Raw genomic sequence first — 13,560 nt, 5'->3', positions numbered from 1 at the left:
TGTTACACAAGCACAGCTCCCATTTAAAATTCATGTTCAAGTAAAAAGTGAATAATCATGCATGTATGAACGCTATTTCTAACAGATAAGGTGATTTTTTCCCCCTTTACATATAAGAGACTATTAACACTTAAATTGGCCACATTTAATTCACTCAAACTTCTCTTAATGAATGTTTGTACATTCAAAACGTTTTCAGTACCCTTAACATATCTGGTGAGAATGTCATAAATAGCCCATGCAAATAATGATACCAAAAAAAGTTTACCCCACTCACCTGTCTGTTACGTTCATCCATAATCCTTGTAATCTGAATCTTTTTTCTCCCCATAGTCCCCGTTTTTCTTCTCTCTCTCGTCCCTGAAATTATGTATTTTTTCCTTCCTTTTCTTTCTCTTTCCTGTTTCCTCCAAACAAATCTCCTTCTTCAGCACTTGCGCGGCTCAGTTCCCAAATTCCTGCATTCGTTCCTGCTGAAAAGAAAGAAAAATTAAATACCACTTCAACAGCAAGCCAGTTTCATAAGAACTGCCATATTCTAATTTTTAAAAAATAAAACCATATGGAAGCAAGCCAATCAAATGAATGAAAGTAAGCATTTATTAAAAGTACACATCCCACGCAGGAGCATATCAAGTTGGAATGGTTTGTTTTTACAATTAAAATAATCTCATAAGTAACTCAACAGTCATTTAAATGAAGAAAACTATGCTTTAAAGTCCAACACTTGAAATGTGTCTTTTGCAAAGAGTTTCTGAATATTTTTTAATGAAATTAGGTGACTATTTTCACCCTTCTGTTATGAAAAATTACCTAAATCAGAGAGTTAATGAACCTTTATGTACCTGTGTATGCTAAGTAGGGCAGCTAATTCATTTCTGAAGGAAAACAATCTCATGTTTTGACAGCAGAGGTGATAATGTCCCTCGTTATGCAAATAGGATGGACTATTAGGAAAGTGCTATTTGATAGATGTAAATGACAACTAATTTAAATCTAAATCCTTTAATCTTATTTTTCAAAAGTCACTGCTATGAGAACACTATAAAAATAATATGGGATATTTAATCTTACATAACAAGGAGCTATCAGGAGTGAGGTTGTCTTTTCCTTTTGAAAGCCTTTTAGCGCTCTCTCGAATACAAGAAATCAAAAAAGATAATCATTCATAGAAAAGAAAGAAATGGTGCTAAAATTGAAGGATTATTCCATTTATAACTACACTTTTTATAATAAGCCATCAGTCCTCTAAATTTAAATATTTTAAAAAGACATATCTCTTTGGGCAGTAAGATACAAAATTATAGAAGCTTGCTATTATATACTGGAAATCTTTAGGTGATGAATTAAAACTAAAGAAATGATCATCAATAATATAAGATCAACCCAGAGAACCTAGAGTATTAAGAGTATATGTTTTACTTTGTTTAAAACTATATCTGAAAATATTTGAACGTAATCAAAGTGAAGTGCTGTGAAATGTGGAAGTTAACAAAAAGCATCCCACAACGGCTTCTTGATTTGCAAGCAACAGCTTCAATTATTCTATTCTGTCTTATGTCAAAGAATGCAACCACTTTACACACTGCTCAGAATTTCCCTGTTTATTTTAGTTGGTGTCTGACAACCAACCTGATAAATTCCCACATGCATTATGTAACGCTAAGCCAATGTCCTGGCTATTTAATAGATTGTTTGGCTCCAAGTCAAAGTTATTGGAACAGGAAAGCTGTTATACACTTGGTCTGATCATCAGCTGTCTTCTGATTTCTTTAATTTAATTTCTAAATTCTTTATCACCTTGAGTACATTTTTTTAAAATTTAAGTTTTCTGTGATTATCTAATTGCAGAAGCTATTATGATATAATTAGTTCCGGTGGATTAAGCGCTGCTTAAATACTAAGACCATCCATTCTCTTATGCCCAATGCCTTTCTGTTAAACTGCAGCTCAGTTCTGCCTCTGAGAATAAATAGGTTGAGTAACATCACCACCACACAGCGCTCATCAAGAACTATTACTCCCGCGGTAATTTTAAATGTTGGAAGTAGTTCAAAAGTTTTAAAGAGTTACAGAGATAACACACATTTGACAAAGACATAGGAAAAAATTAGCTATCATAAGATATATTAAAATCACATTAAAATATGAAAAACCCACAAAGCACAACTGCATCATGTATTCACTATTGCCAAACACTGTCCATCTATCTATTTTTAGAAATGGTCTTAAATATCACTCGACTGGGCAACTTTCCTGTGTTTCCTATAGTCTTACCTTAGAAGCAAGCAGCACGCTGGAACGGTATTTCCCATGAATGTGCAAGACCCCAAAGAGACAAACAGGCTTCCTCTATCGCAGAAAAGCCAACCCAGGAATCCACAGCAAATGCATATGGGACAATTTCCTTTCTTTCATTTAGCTGAGGCCAGTGGCACTATCGGCTTACAGGACTGTGCCTGCCTAAGCGCTTACTCACTTCAAGGTGGAAGGTCAGGGTGAACAGATTAGAGTGTGGTGACAAGGCGGAGAAGACGAGAACTTCTACAGATCCTGATTTCAAAATACAAACAACCAAACATGTAGAGAAACATCCCTGGAGAAAAGTCTCAGAAAGACAGAGAGAGTTCCTGATGACCCAAACTTAGCAGAGTTCCTTCGTATCACCACCCCGTATTTCACAACTGAGAAATGAGAGACACTTTTTTAAAAAAGCAAAGATTTTTTAAATTCTTAAACATGAATTTAAAAGGAATTTATATGTATATATCAAATATACATATAAAACAGCTGATTAAAAAGCCACTGAATATATTTTCCTTTTTGAAATATGCAAGGTAATGTTGAGAGAAGTAAGTTTAAACTTCAACAAAATGGAAATATTTTCTTGTTTTCCATAAAAATGAATATTTCTTGAAGTGTTGCCTTTTGTACATCTCTAAAACGCAAAATTTGATATTGTTAAGTATATATGCAGAGTAGTATGTCGCGGTGATGTGACTGTTTTCATGAAGTAAAATGTCATGAAACATGTGGCTTAGAATATTTGATTATGGGCCACCACATTTCAAGGCTGTCAGTAAAAATTCAGAGTTAGGAAGGTCAACAGTAGCTCAGTAGTTGTTTTCTTAGCACAAGTGTTTCTCTAACCTGATTTTTATGCAAAAATTATATTGTAATGTCAGTTTCAAGTATTAATTTGTAGGAGGCCTAGTGAGGCTGAAAAAGAGACTATATAACTTTAGTAATCTGGCAAATTGTCTTGTACGTATATGAAGAAAAGAATATAATAGCTAAACTACACGTAGTAGAATTTCAAGTTACACAGAGAACTTGCATTATGTACCATCCACCATAAGCTTAAAATAATTCCCGCAGCCTCGCTGCGACTTCTTTCCACATGAGAGAAGCGTTCTTGGAAAATGACAGACTTACACAGAAACAATCAGTAATTAAAAAAATAAAAAAAGAAAGAAAGAAAAAGAAATGCTCTCCGATAGTTACACTCTATAGAGTTACCGACTCCTGCACTAGTTTTCCTTTTTGCCAAGCTAAATAGAAGAAAAATAAAATCAGGCTGCTTACTAAAAAGGGGAACTTCATTATGGCAGGCTTCTGTTCACTGTGAGTTTGGCATAAGCAGACAGATGAAGGCAAAGTGGTTTGAGACCCAAGCAGAGAAGAATGTCTTGTGGACAGATGCTAAAGTGCCTGCTCCCACCCCGGCTCTCTCATCTACAAACTAGCTCCCTTGAGTGACACACACCTCCCCCCTCCCGTCCCCCTCTTCCCTCCCTCACTCTTTCTTGCTCTCTTTCCTCCCTCTCTCCCTCCTCCAAATCCCTCCCAGTAACACAGAAGAATCTTGACAGAATGGCAGGAAACACGCACAGACTGGTCAGGGAAGGATATGATGTCAGCAACCACGAACAATAAAAGGTGTAAAGGTGCTTCCTTCCCTAAACTGTTCCAGAAGTGTAAAATGGGAACCAAAACTCTTCACTTCCTTCTCTGGGCAGAACTGTCTGAGTGTGCTGTGCCGTACGCCCCACACAGAGAGGCCTTTGGGAGGTTCAGATAAGGGACAATGAGAGAAATCCAGACGTGGGGACAAAATTTTTCATTTCTATTTTTAAAACACCTGAGAAAAATCCGCTTCAGCTCGAGATTACTGTTTTGCATGATTGTTTTAAGAAACAAAAATAAGTAAACAAGTTCACTTTGGCGAAGGAGGAGATACAGTGCAATTACCATTTACCATGCCTCACAGAAATCATCTGACGTGGTCAATGCAGCCATATCATTTTCATTTACCCTTCAAGGCAAATGAATTCTACACAGGCAATGAGACAAATGGATAAATTAAAATTTTGGTAAAAAAAGAATTACAGAACTGTCCAAAAAAATCAATGGTGGTTGGTAAAACACACTGATTATTTCTTTGCCCCTCATAGTTTAAAAAAAGATATACTGGATCGAGGGGAAATAGATTCCTATGTTATTGAAGCTCTCAAAGTTCTTTAAAAAAGTTAAGACTAAGAACCAAAGTAACTAACATAAACTTTCAGTATATAGTGAAACTATTTATTTTAATCTCATCACTATTAGGTTCTTTCTAACATGGAAATGGCAGTCTACCATGAGGTTTCTGTAGGAAGAAAACCACTTATCAAGTGGATCTGAGTCATCTTCAGATTTCAATCATCTTCCCACAACACTTTGATTTAGAAATTAAACATAACCTTCAGTTACGTGTTTTGATCTCAGAGTGAGACTGCCATGCCACATTAAAAGATGTGGGAAGAAATTAATTCTCTTCTGCTAAACTGATCTTTGCAAAGCACGTATTTTGCTACAATCAGCACAACGCAGTTGCTTAAATAAAAACAGCTTATGAATAATGATAAAACATTAAAATATGTGATGTCAATTTGCAAAGAAAGAATTCTGGTTTTCTTTTACCCATAAGTAGCAAATAACTTCTTCGTTGACTCACATTTTCACTAACACCAGCATCTTCATATGAGGTTCTGTAAAAACTCAAGACTGAAAACCAAGCATACTATATCACATAAGAAATTATACTGTTAAATAAACACACGCTGGATACTCAGTAAGGGACAAAAATGATCAAAAGCCCAGTTGCTGCATGCCTGGTTTTAATAATTCAAACAATTAAGCGATTCATTATTATTTTAAGTGGAAAACTTTGCTCATTATTGTGCATCTAGATACATTTAACTTTCTACTTTATGATATATTTGAAAGATATATGAGGCATGTAATTATATTTTGGTTAAAAGGAACAAGTAGAACTTTTATTTTTTTCTCCTCTAAGAGGTGTTCCGAACTTCAAAAGATATAATAATTATTATTATTCTTATTGTTACGTGACTATATGATGTCTAAGAGCTGGAGAATATTTCCTTGGTCCTGAAAGTCACTCCATTTCTAAGCTTATCATGTATTCTACGGAATGCTATCTTGCCCTAGCTATGAATGCAAGCTGCGTTCATTTTAAAGGCAAATGGCCAACATTCATCCTCATAAGAGTAATAAAGGCCATTCTTTCCCACTGGATAAATAGCATCATGACAAACACAAAGTTATCTTCTCAATTTATTCCAATTTTGTGTCAATATGATGCATTTTGTGTCGTCTTCAAGTCTCAGTCACATAATATCACTCATACAAATAATAAAGAATGTCGACTGTCTTTCAGTCCCTCACACTTGCCATGCTCCTTCCTACCACAGGGCCTTTGCGTACGCAATTCCTTCTGCTTGGAATGCACCTCCTTTGCCTCTGTGCCTCCTTGACTTCTTCCCTTCCTTCTGTCTCAGCTCCAGTTTCACCTCCTCAGGAAGTACTCCATGTTTTCCTGATCACATCAAATTCCCCTAGGAGGGTCACAGCACCGTGCCCTCCCTGTAGCACTTGTCAAAACTGAAATTGCGAGTCCACCTGCCTTCCTCGACATCTGTGTGCCAAGTCTGTTGTGTCTCACTTTTGTATTCCCAGTATCTACCCCAGTGCCAGGCATACGGTAGGAGCCAATAACTCTTAGCTGATTAATCATTTATTAAATTTTTCTTTCTCAGGTGAGTATTTTCTTCAGTTGCTATTTTTAATGACTACTACTAAGAACATTTTCACATTTTCATTTATACAGAAGCAGACTGATAGCCTCACTTAATCCTTAATTATATTTATTAGCATCTCATATATGGAACAAGGATAATTTATAATGAGAAATGGAAGCTGAATGAATTTTGGAGTCAGGAAGCTCAGGGTCTGAGCTCTAGTTTGGTACCCAGAAGCTGAGTGACTACAGATTGATGATTTAATGCCTTGCCCTACAAAAAGTTGGGAACATACTTCTCATTTGCAGGATGGTTATGATCATTGAAAGTGGTACTATACGTGAAGTGCTGGGTACACAGTGGTATTGGGAACATGGCCTACTACCTGTCAGACGGCTTCAGTTTTGAGGGATAAACTGAAAGTCACATCACACAGTAAGACTATCAAGTGAATTGTAGTCCTCACATAAACCAGGAAGACCTGAATTTGCAAAGCCGAAGACGAGCAACTTCTAACAGGTGATGCTTCATTTATCCTTTAACAATAATCATTATAAAAAGAAAAAATTTACAGTGTTATAAAAATTAAGAAGCTTTCCTTAAGTATCAGTCACGGAACAGCTTCAGGCTGCGAAAGTAGAAATAACTAGGGAAATACATCAATTTTCCCAATGACCACGGCTGCTGAAAACTCTAGTTAATGCTTCTAGTCCTACTTTAATATCTTTCCCCAAGGACAAAAGGAGATGAAATGTATGTCAGAAATATAATAAGGCTAAGAAGGAACTCGTTTTGAAAACCCCTGCAATTAATTTAATAAGTGGGCCTAACCTGCCATTATCACTGACACAAATCATTTTATTTACACAGCTCTAGAATTTAGGAGACACATACCTTTAAACAACTGTATTGTATTGTAAACAATTTAATAACATGAGGGACGCACAGCTTCCCTGTCTTGGTGGTCCATGGTACATTTTGCTTGGACCTTTTTTTCACACTGCCGCTTAAACAGCATTCTCTATTCTCCATGCCAAAATACACTCCAAGTGGTCTAAATATGTCAAGAGCCTCATGCTAGTCAATCAAACCACTGTTTATAGTCTTTCTGCATCATATTCAATAATTAATTCAGGGTTCTATCATGTCTCCGTTTTCCTAACTTTTCACAACAGTGCAGCCACCACGTTTTCTTCCAAAGGTCACTTAGTGACGTGGCAGGACTTACCACAAAGGTAAATCCTGCTCTGTCTTCCTCACAAAGCAACAGCTACTATTTAGCATAACCGAGCGGGCTCTGTTCCCCAGCTGTAACCTCTCAATAAACACATGCAGCTGGATTTTTGTTGCTGTTATTGAACAAAGCAAGTTAAGCACTATACAACAGCAATGTCAGGTCAACAGAACCGTCAGCCTTCAAAGCAAGTGAGGCTTGAAGTGGGAGATGCTGCTACTATATGTTTTCATCTTATTATGACAAAAATCTAAATTCCCAGGCATCTCATGGTCCTATCAGGAAAAAAACTATGTTCACTATTTTCTTAATCTTTTATATATCATGTTTCACTGTTAAAATGGAAATTTCTACAATTTTTTTTTTCAAAAGCCGTATGTAATGGACACAGTTTTCAGCCTTACTAATACCTGTGGGGGGGGGGGGGTGTGTGCAGAGAGAACATTTTCCACAAAACTGCAGCAAATGGAAAAAACACACTTTAATCTTTCATAATGTGTAGATAAAGCAATAAAAGTACACTTTAAGATGCCTAAGTAGTCCTGAGTATTATCACCTGTAAATAATCACAATATTATTAAGATTGTGATAGGAATGATTAAAAGGACATTCTAAGTAAAAGCTTTGTTTTATTCTGTATTCAAATATGATGTTAAATGATTGAAAATTATGTCCTTGAAAATAACTTGCCTCTGTTGCTATTTACTCTCCCAATTTATTTAACATTTAAAGATGACCTTGAAATGGGAAGAAATACTATTGTCCTTCTGCCAACATTTTTGTTGTACATTAGGAGAATATGCTTGATAAATCATCTGCTATTTATATTGAATGTCATTTATTTTTGTCTCTAAACATTAGAAATTTTACATAAAAATTTCCATGATGGTATACATAATATTCAAAATATCATAATAATATCTCTCAAAATCCAGATATTTGATATTGCTATTACATGCAGCTCACCATGGAACCCAGTGATTCATCAATTTTTCTATTTCTCTTCATCTCTTTTACAGCATCCTAATCAACCTAATTAAGGCTTTGTTCATCTGAAACCTCTGATGACAATTTGTTTAACTCTATCCCACTGCGGTCTTCTTATACGGAGAATTAAATCTGATCTTCTGACAGCAATCATTAAACCATCCCAACTGGCCCCAATTAAGCCACATGGCTCACGGGCTTCCATACAGTCAAGTGCCAAGTTCTCTGTTTCATTTACACATCATTCTTTACCTTGGTTTATTTTCTTAAAGCCAATTAAGTGTGTGTCTTATCGAGTGGAACTAAACTTGCTTGTGTACAGTCACTGAAGACACACTGCATCAACGGACTTCGCAGTCACCTGAAATATCACGCAGGACTGCTGAAGCCCTTCTCTCTAGCGGTAGTGCGACTGACGAAAAAACAACTGTATATTTGTTTACTCATGCTGAAATTGACCCCCATGCACCTTCCCAAAATAACAGACACGTTAAACAGTTCTGGTTAACATCAATCAATAATAACTTTTCACTTGGCTCATTTATAATGATTATTTAATAGAATAGTATCTGTATGTAGTTAGGTTTAATATTCCTTTTTATTTACTATTTGAAATGGTCTCTTTAAGACCCTCTAAAAGAGCAATACTAAAGTAAGACTTCTGAAGTTAACCTTTCTTACCCTTAATTTCTGCTCTAATTTTTTCACATACGCTCAATTGTAAGTTCTGTAATGATGTTCCCAGGCCTTCCTAGCAGCACAGGTAGCCTCAGGATTTAAGCTCATTGATTGTGTGCCCCTCCAGGGAAATGGCTGATTAAAAACAGCCTCACGAGGAGGAGTCGCTCCTATTCACAGCTGGCTCATCTTATTCTAAACTCTAATACCTGTACGGAAACGTGACCCCTCGCTTTGGCTTTAGGGAACCGCAGTTACAGAGCCCCTTACCTTAGATATCAAGGCAGAAAGAGTTAAATTAGTCCCAATACGACTGGTATTTGACACAGCTTCTGAAGGCCTTAATCAATTACCCTGACTACTTTCCTGTGAATATAAACAAATGTACTGTATTTTTATATCTATTCTAATTATAGCGATCACTGATCATCTGTTGGTATGTGATGCAGGCTATCTGTCACAGTTCTCGGAGCAGATGGATTAGAACATATCTGCTCATCCTACTCATACATTAAAAACTGACATGAGGATAGAGAACTGGAATGGATGCTATGCATCTTATAGGACATTAACCTTGATGGAACATGTACTTCTTTTTATTACTTGACCAACAGATGTAAGTGCAAAGAAAAAAGAAAATACAATGGAATCTTTAACGTTCTGACGTGTGGCAACACCCAGAAAAAAATGGTCTGTGCGTTTTCTGTATGATAGCTAAATAGATAGTCACCTACTCAATAAATAACTGCTCTTCTCCCCAAAAGCGGAAATGCGAAATGTTTATTACAAAATGCTGATGATTTAGAAAATACTTACCAACCGCACAACTGACTTTTGAAAAATGTATAATAAATGTACTAAAATTTCAGTAAAGCAAAACAGACGCTGGGGTGTTGTATTATGAAATATTTCTCACTGTATTATAGTAATCTCCAATAAGATTTGATGTTAATTTTAGAGCATGCTTCTGCTAAAAAGGGCAAACCCTGCAACAGATTTAGTACAAAGAAGCTGAAAATATCCTGTGGGAAAAAAAAAACTCTGTAGCGAAATCAGCCAGCCCAAATCCTGCCATTACTCAGCACAGCAGTGACGTGAGGATGTTTGTAGTGGTTTGAGGAGCCAGCAGGGGTGGAAACTCTATGTACTCGACTCCAACATGATTGCAATTGAACCTCATCAAAGTAAGAGCTCATAATTTGTCACAGAAAACAGCCAATTAACATATGTTAGAAAAAGGCTTCATAAAGATAATATATGATTAGAGACCCAGTGCAGCTGTTGAAAATCAAAACTATGCGTTTAAAAAAGAAATCTCAGCCTGAGCTTCCGTACGGTTAAACTGATAATGGCTACTATGATTTTTTTTTTTAAAGTCGAAAAATATAATTACAGTGCTTCTCATAAGTTTGGGGTTATGGCGAGGGAGGCCTGGGTACTGTGGCACTATTTACTATGGCTTCCCTAGTTCTATAAATAGTTGCAGCCCTTGCCAAAACTCTGTAGTTACTTTGTTATAGTGCTATTTTAAAACACAGACCTTCATTGTGAGCTAAATGGCCTTCAGGATGCACTTTGTAGTTAATAGCATTCCTCTCTAAACTATATCCTCCCTGTATCTGTGCAAAACTCCAGGACAAGAGGACTCTACATGACTGTACAACACGCTAGGGCTGTGTAACACACAGTTGGAATACTTGAGAACTTTCGTCAGGGTTGGTGGTCAGGAAGGGTGACAGTTACAAAGGAGTGATATAAGGTTGATCCTTTATTCCATCATTTTCTTTGTATTTCCTAGTTGGTGGACATAATTCATCAGCTGTAAATGAGATGAAGATGCATGGAAACAGTGCAGACCCTCTATCCGGATGCTATGCAGGCAACTTGCCCCAGCTTTGGAGCAGATGACCTACATGGAACTCTATTTGTGTATTCTCATCACAGATTTTAAACTAAACTTTAGCTTGGACCACGTGGGCAATCAAATCCTGGCTAAACTGACATCATCGGAGACCATGAGCCAAAATCTTGATGCTTAATATTACAGCTATCAGTGAAAAAGTTTGATCATTAGTCACAGAGACATAAATGTGTCAAGCAGGATGCTGGGTGCCAGAGACACCACTGTGAACAAAACAAAGAAGGTCCTGGTCTTCACGACACGTATGTTTTAAAGGGAGAAAGAGACGATAAATAAGTGCACTAATATGATGATTTTAGAGAGAGAGCGCTATAAAGAAAATATCACAGTAGAACAGGCTAGGAGGTAATGGACAGGAAAGGGCAGACGTGGACAGTGCCAGGGAAGGGCTATTTGAGAAGACAGCCTCTGAAGAGATTCTAAACCACGGATGGAGCCAGGCAGTATTTGGAGGACGATGCCTGTCACTCTGCCTGTCACAGGTGGTACAAACTTGGCCAACTCAGGGCTTCCTAAATCTCAGTTTCCTCATCTACCGAATGGGAATAATAACACATATATTCTATGATGAGGATGCGAGGCTCAAATAAAAAGCAGAACCACATTCATTTGCAAAAATTCATTTGGATGCAATTCACATTTCAAAAATTCAATGTGTAAACTTGTCTTCACTTTGATATTATATAATTTTATAACAATTATAAATACTTTGAAGCACTGAGAATATAATATAAGGCAAACGGTTTCTAAATTGATTTTAATTGAATCCAAAGGTGTATCTTCTCTTGACATGTGGATATTTCATTAAAGCAATGCCCACTGTTTGAAATAGTTCTTGGGGATATAAGTTCATTTTGCAATGCTAAATATGGAGAGAACCACGAACAATCTGACAAACACAATGCAAAATTTCTGCAAATGTAAAATATAGAACTATATTTTTAAAATCATACTTTTTATCTTTTAGAAATAAACAATCTTACAACCTTACTAATATAACTGAGTCATTGGGTTAGGTTGATTTATTTCCTCTCTCATAGGGCCCAACTCCCAAGCAATCAGTACAGTTTTGATTAAGATCTCAGCAATATATGAAAGTCCCAGGGTCTCTCTGTATGGGAAATATTCACATATCTTTGGACATACCCATCTAATGAGAGTAAGCTAGGTAGCCTCAAGCCAAACGGATTAATTTCCAACTTAAAATGAATAGAGAAATTGAGTCATCCAGCATTTTTTAAATTGAAGCATTTTTAAGAGGAAAAATATAAAATTTAAGGATTATGGATTTTAATAAATAGGAAATTAGAGTACAGGACAAGAGACACACTTTAATTTTAAAAGCTGTAAAATAGAAGTGTCCAATGAAAAACTATAGTATTTTAAGTAAGGAGAGAGGTCAAAATTTCCCATGCAACAAAACTTTATTTAAGGAAGAACGTGTAAACATTTTCAATTCTTCCTCCTCGGCCATTTTTTGGGAGAGTGATATAAATTTGATCCTCTATTGCATCATTTTCTTTTTATTTCCTATTTGGTGAACATAGTTTATCAGTTTTAAAATAGGGTAAATTGTATAATTTACCAGAAAGCCTAAATAACACTAATCAATTTTCATTTAAAATTGATCAAATGCCCTGAAAAAGAATAATAAATTTGAAAAGATTCTTTTTAAAATCAAACCTGTCTTCTTTCCTTTCCTGAGTGAATCACAGTACAGATATTTACTCTAACAGAAACCAGCACGGTGTGTTGGTTTATTCTCAGTGCTGACCACTACTGCCCATCACACACTCACCTCCCTCCCTATCTTGTCCACTGCCCTCTGGAGGACACTCACTTCCCCATCCAAAACCCAGTCCTCACCGCATACAGAGCAGGCACGTAAATACGAGTTTCTTTTCTCTATTTGTAGATTCCCCACTCCATTTTTTCATTTCATCACCTTTCTTTATCTCTTTCTCCACATGTTTAGTACTGAGGGGATATGGAAAGTGAAACTGTCAAAGAGCTAGGAATAGAGGTGTGCTCAGACGAGCAGAATGTGTCCCCCAGAGGATCCAGGCAGGGCGGGCAAGCGCCTGGGCCCGGGTCAGCTGAGGCGGTTCCGAGGCAAAGGCCTGGCAGGAGGCTCCTTATCTTAGCATGTCTACACATTCTGTCCCAGGCTGTTTTCAAGGATAGCCCAAGTCATCCTTGGCAGATAATACTGCATGGAAAGTATTACAGTACTTCCCCTGTAAAAAAGACCGTGCACTATGGATCAGAAGTGACTGAAACGGACAGCCTTTGATCCTGAGTCTCTAAAACCTAGGATCTAAAAGAAAGCACCCATCGGTGGAAGCAAGCTCATGACTCCTTAGAAATCCCAAACCCAAAGTGGATTCCAAAGACCACTGGCTCCTAAGGATGCTAACAAGCTATTCCTCCAAAAAAGAAAAAAGAAGACAAAAAAGGGAAAAAAGAAAAGAAAAAACCTCAGGAAGTCAAAAAAATTAGGAAAACAGATTTCCTTGCTGCAGGACTTTTCCTAGTCTTCAATATGCTGGATGCCACAATCTGCAGTATTTCCAAATTTATCTGGAATATCCTTTGGGAAATGCTAGCTTTAAAGAAGCGAGCAAGCTTCTTCTCTCTGACTACTGCATACACCGCAT

General features: G+C 36.8%; 1 protein-coding gene across 50 annotated transcripts in view; it reads right to left on the bottom strand.

Moving 5' to 3' along the window:
• Positions 1 to 13,560, bottom strand: part of MEF2C (myocyte enhancer factor 2C) — a 166,214-nt gene that overhangs the window by 93,119 nt on the left and 59,535 nt on the right. For 23 of the 50 annotated variants that reach the window (XM_070233329.1, XM_070233344.1, XM_070233330.1 and 20 more), the window contains one exon: positions 278 to 473. In XM_070233329.1, coding sequence (XP_070089430.1) covers positions 278 to 331 — 54 coding nt within the window. In that variant the 5' untranslated portion in view covers positions 332 to 473. Of the gene's footprint in view, positions 1 to 277; positions 474 to 2,277; positions 2,554 to 3,585; positions 3,855 to 13,560 lie in introns of those variants that run through there. The other 27 variants (XM_070233331.1, XM_070233346.1, XM_023618024.2 and 24 more) reach the window with 7 other exon arrangements.

Source organism: Equus caballus, chromosome 14, assembly GCF_041296265.1.
Source record: "Equus caballus isolate H_3958 breed thoroughbred chromosome 14, TB-T2T, whole genome shotgun sequence".
Lineage (NCBI taxonomy): Eukaryota > Metazoa > Chordata > Mammalia > Perissodactyla > Equidae > Equus > Equus caballus.
The sequence above is the reverse complement of the archived record's forward strand: the minus strand, read 5'-3'. Positions and strand labels throughout refer to the sequence as shown.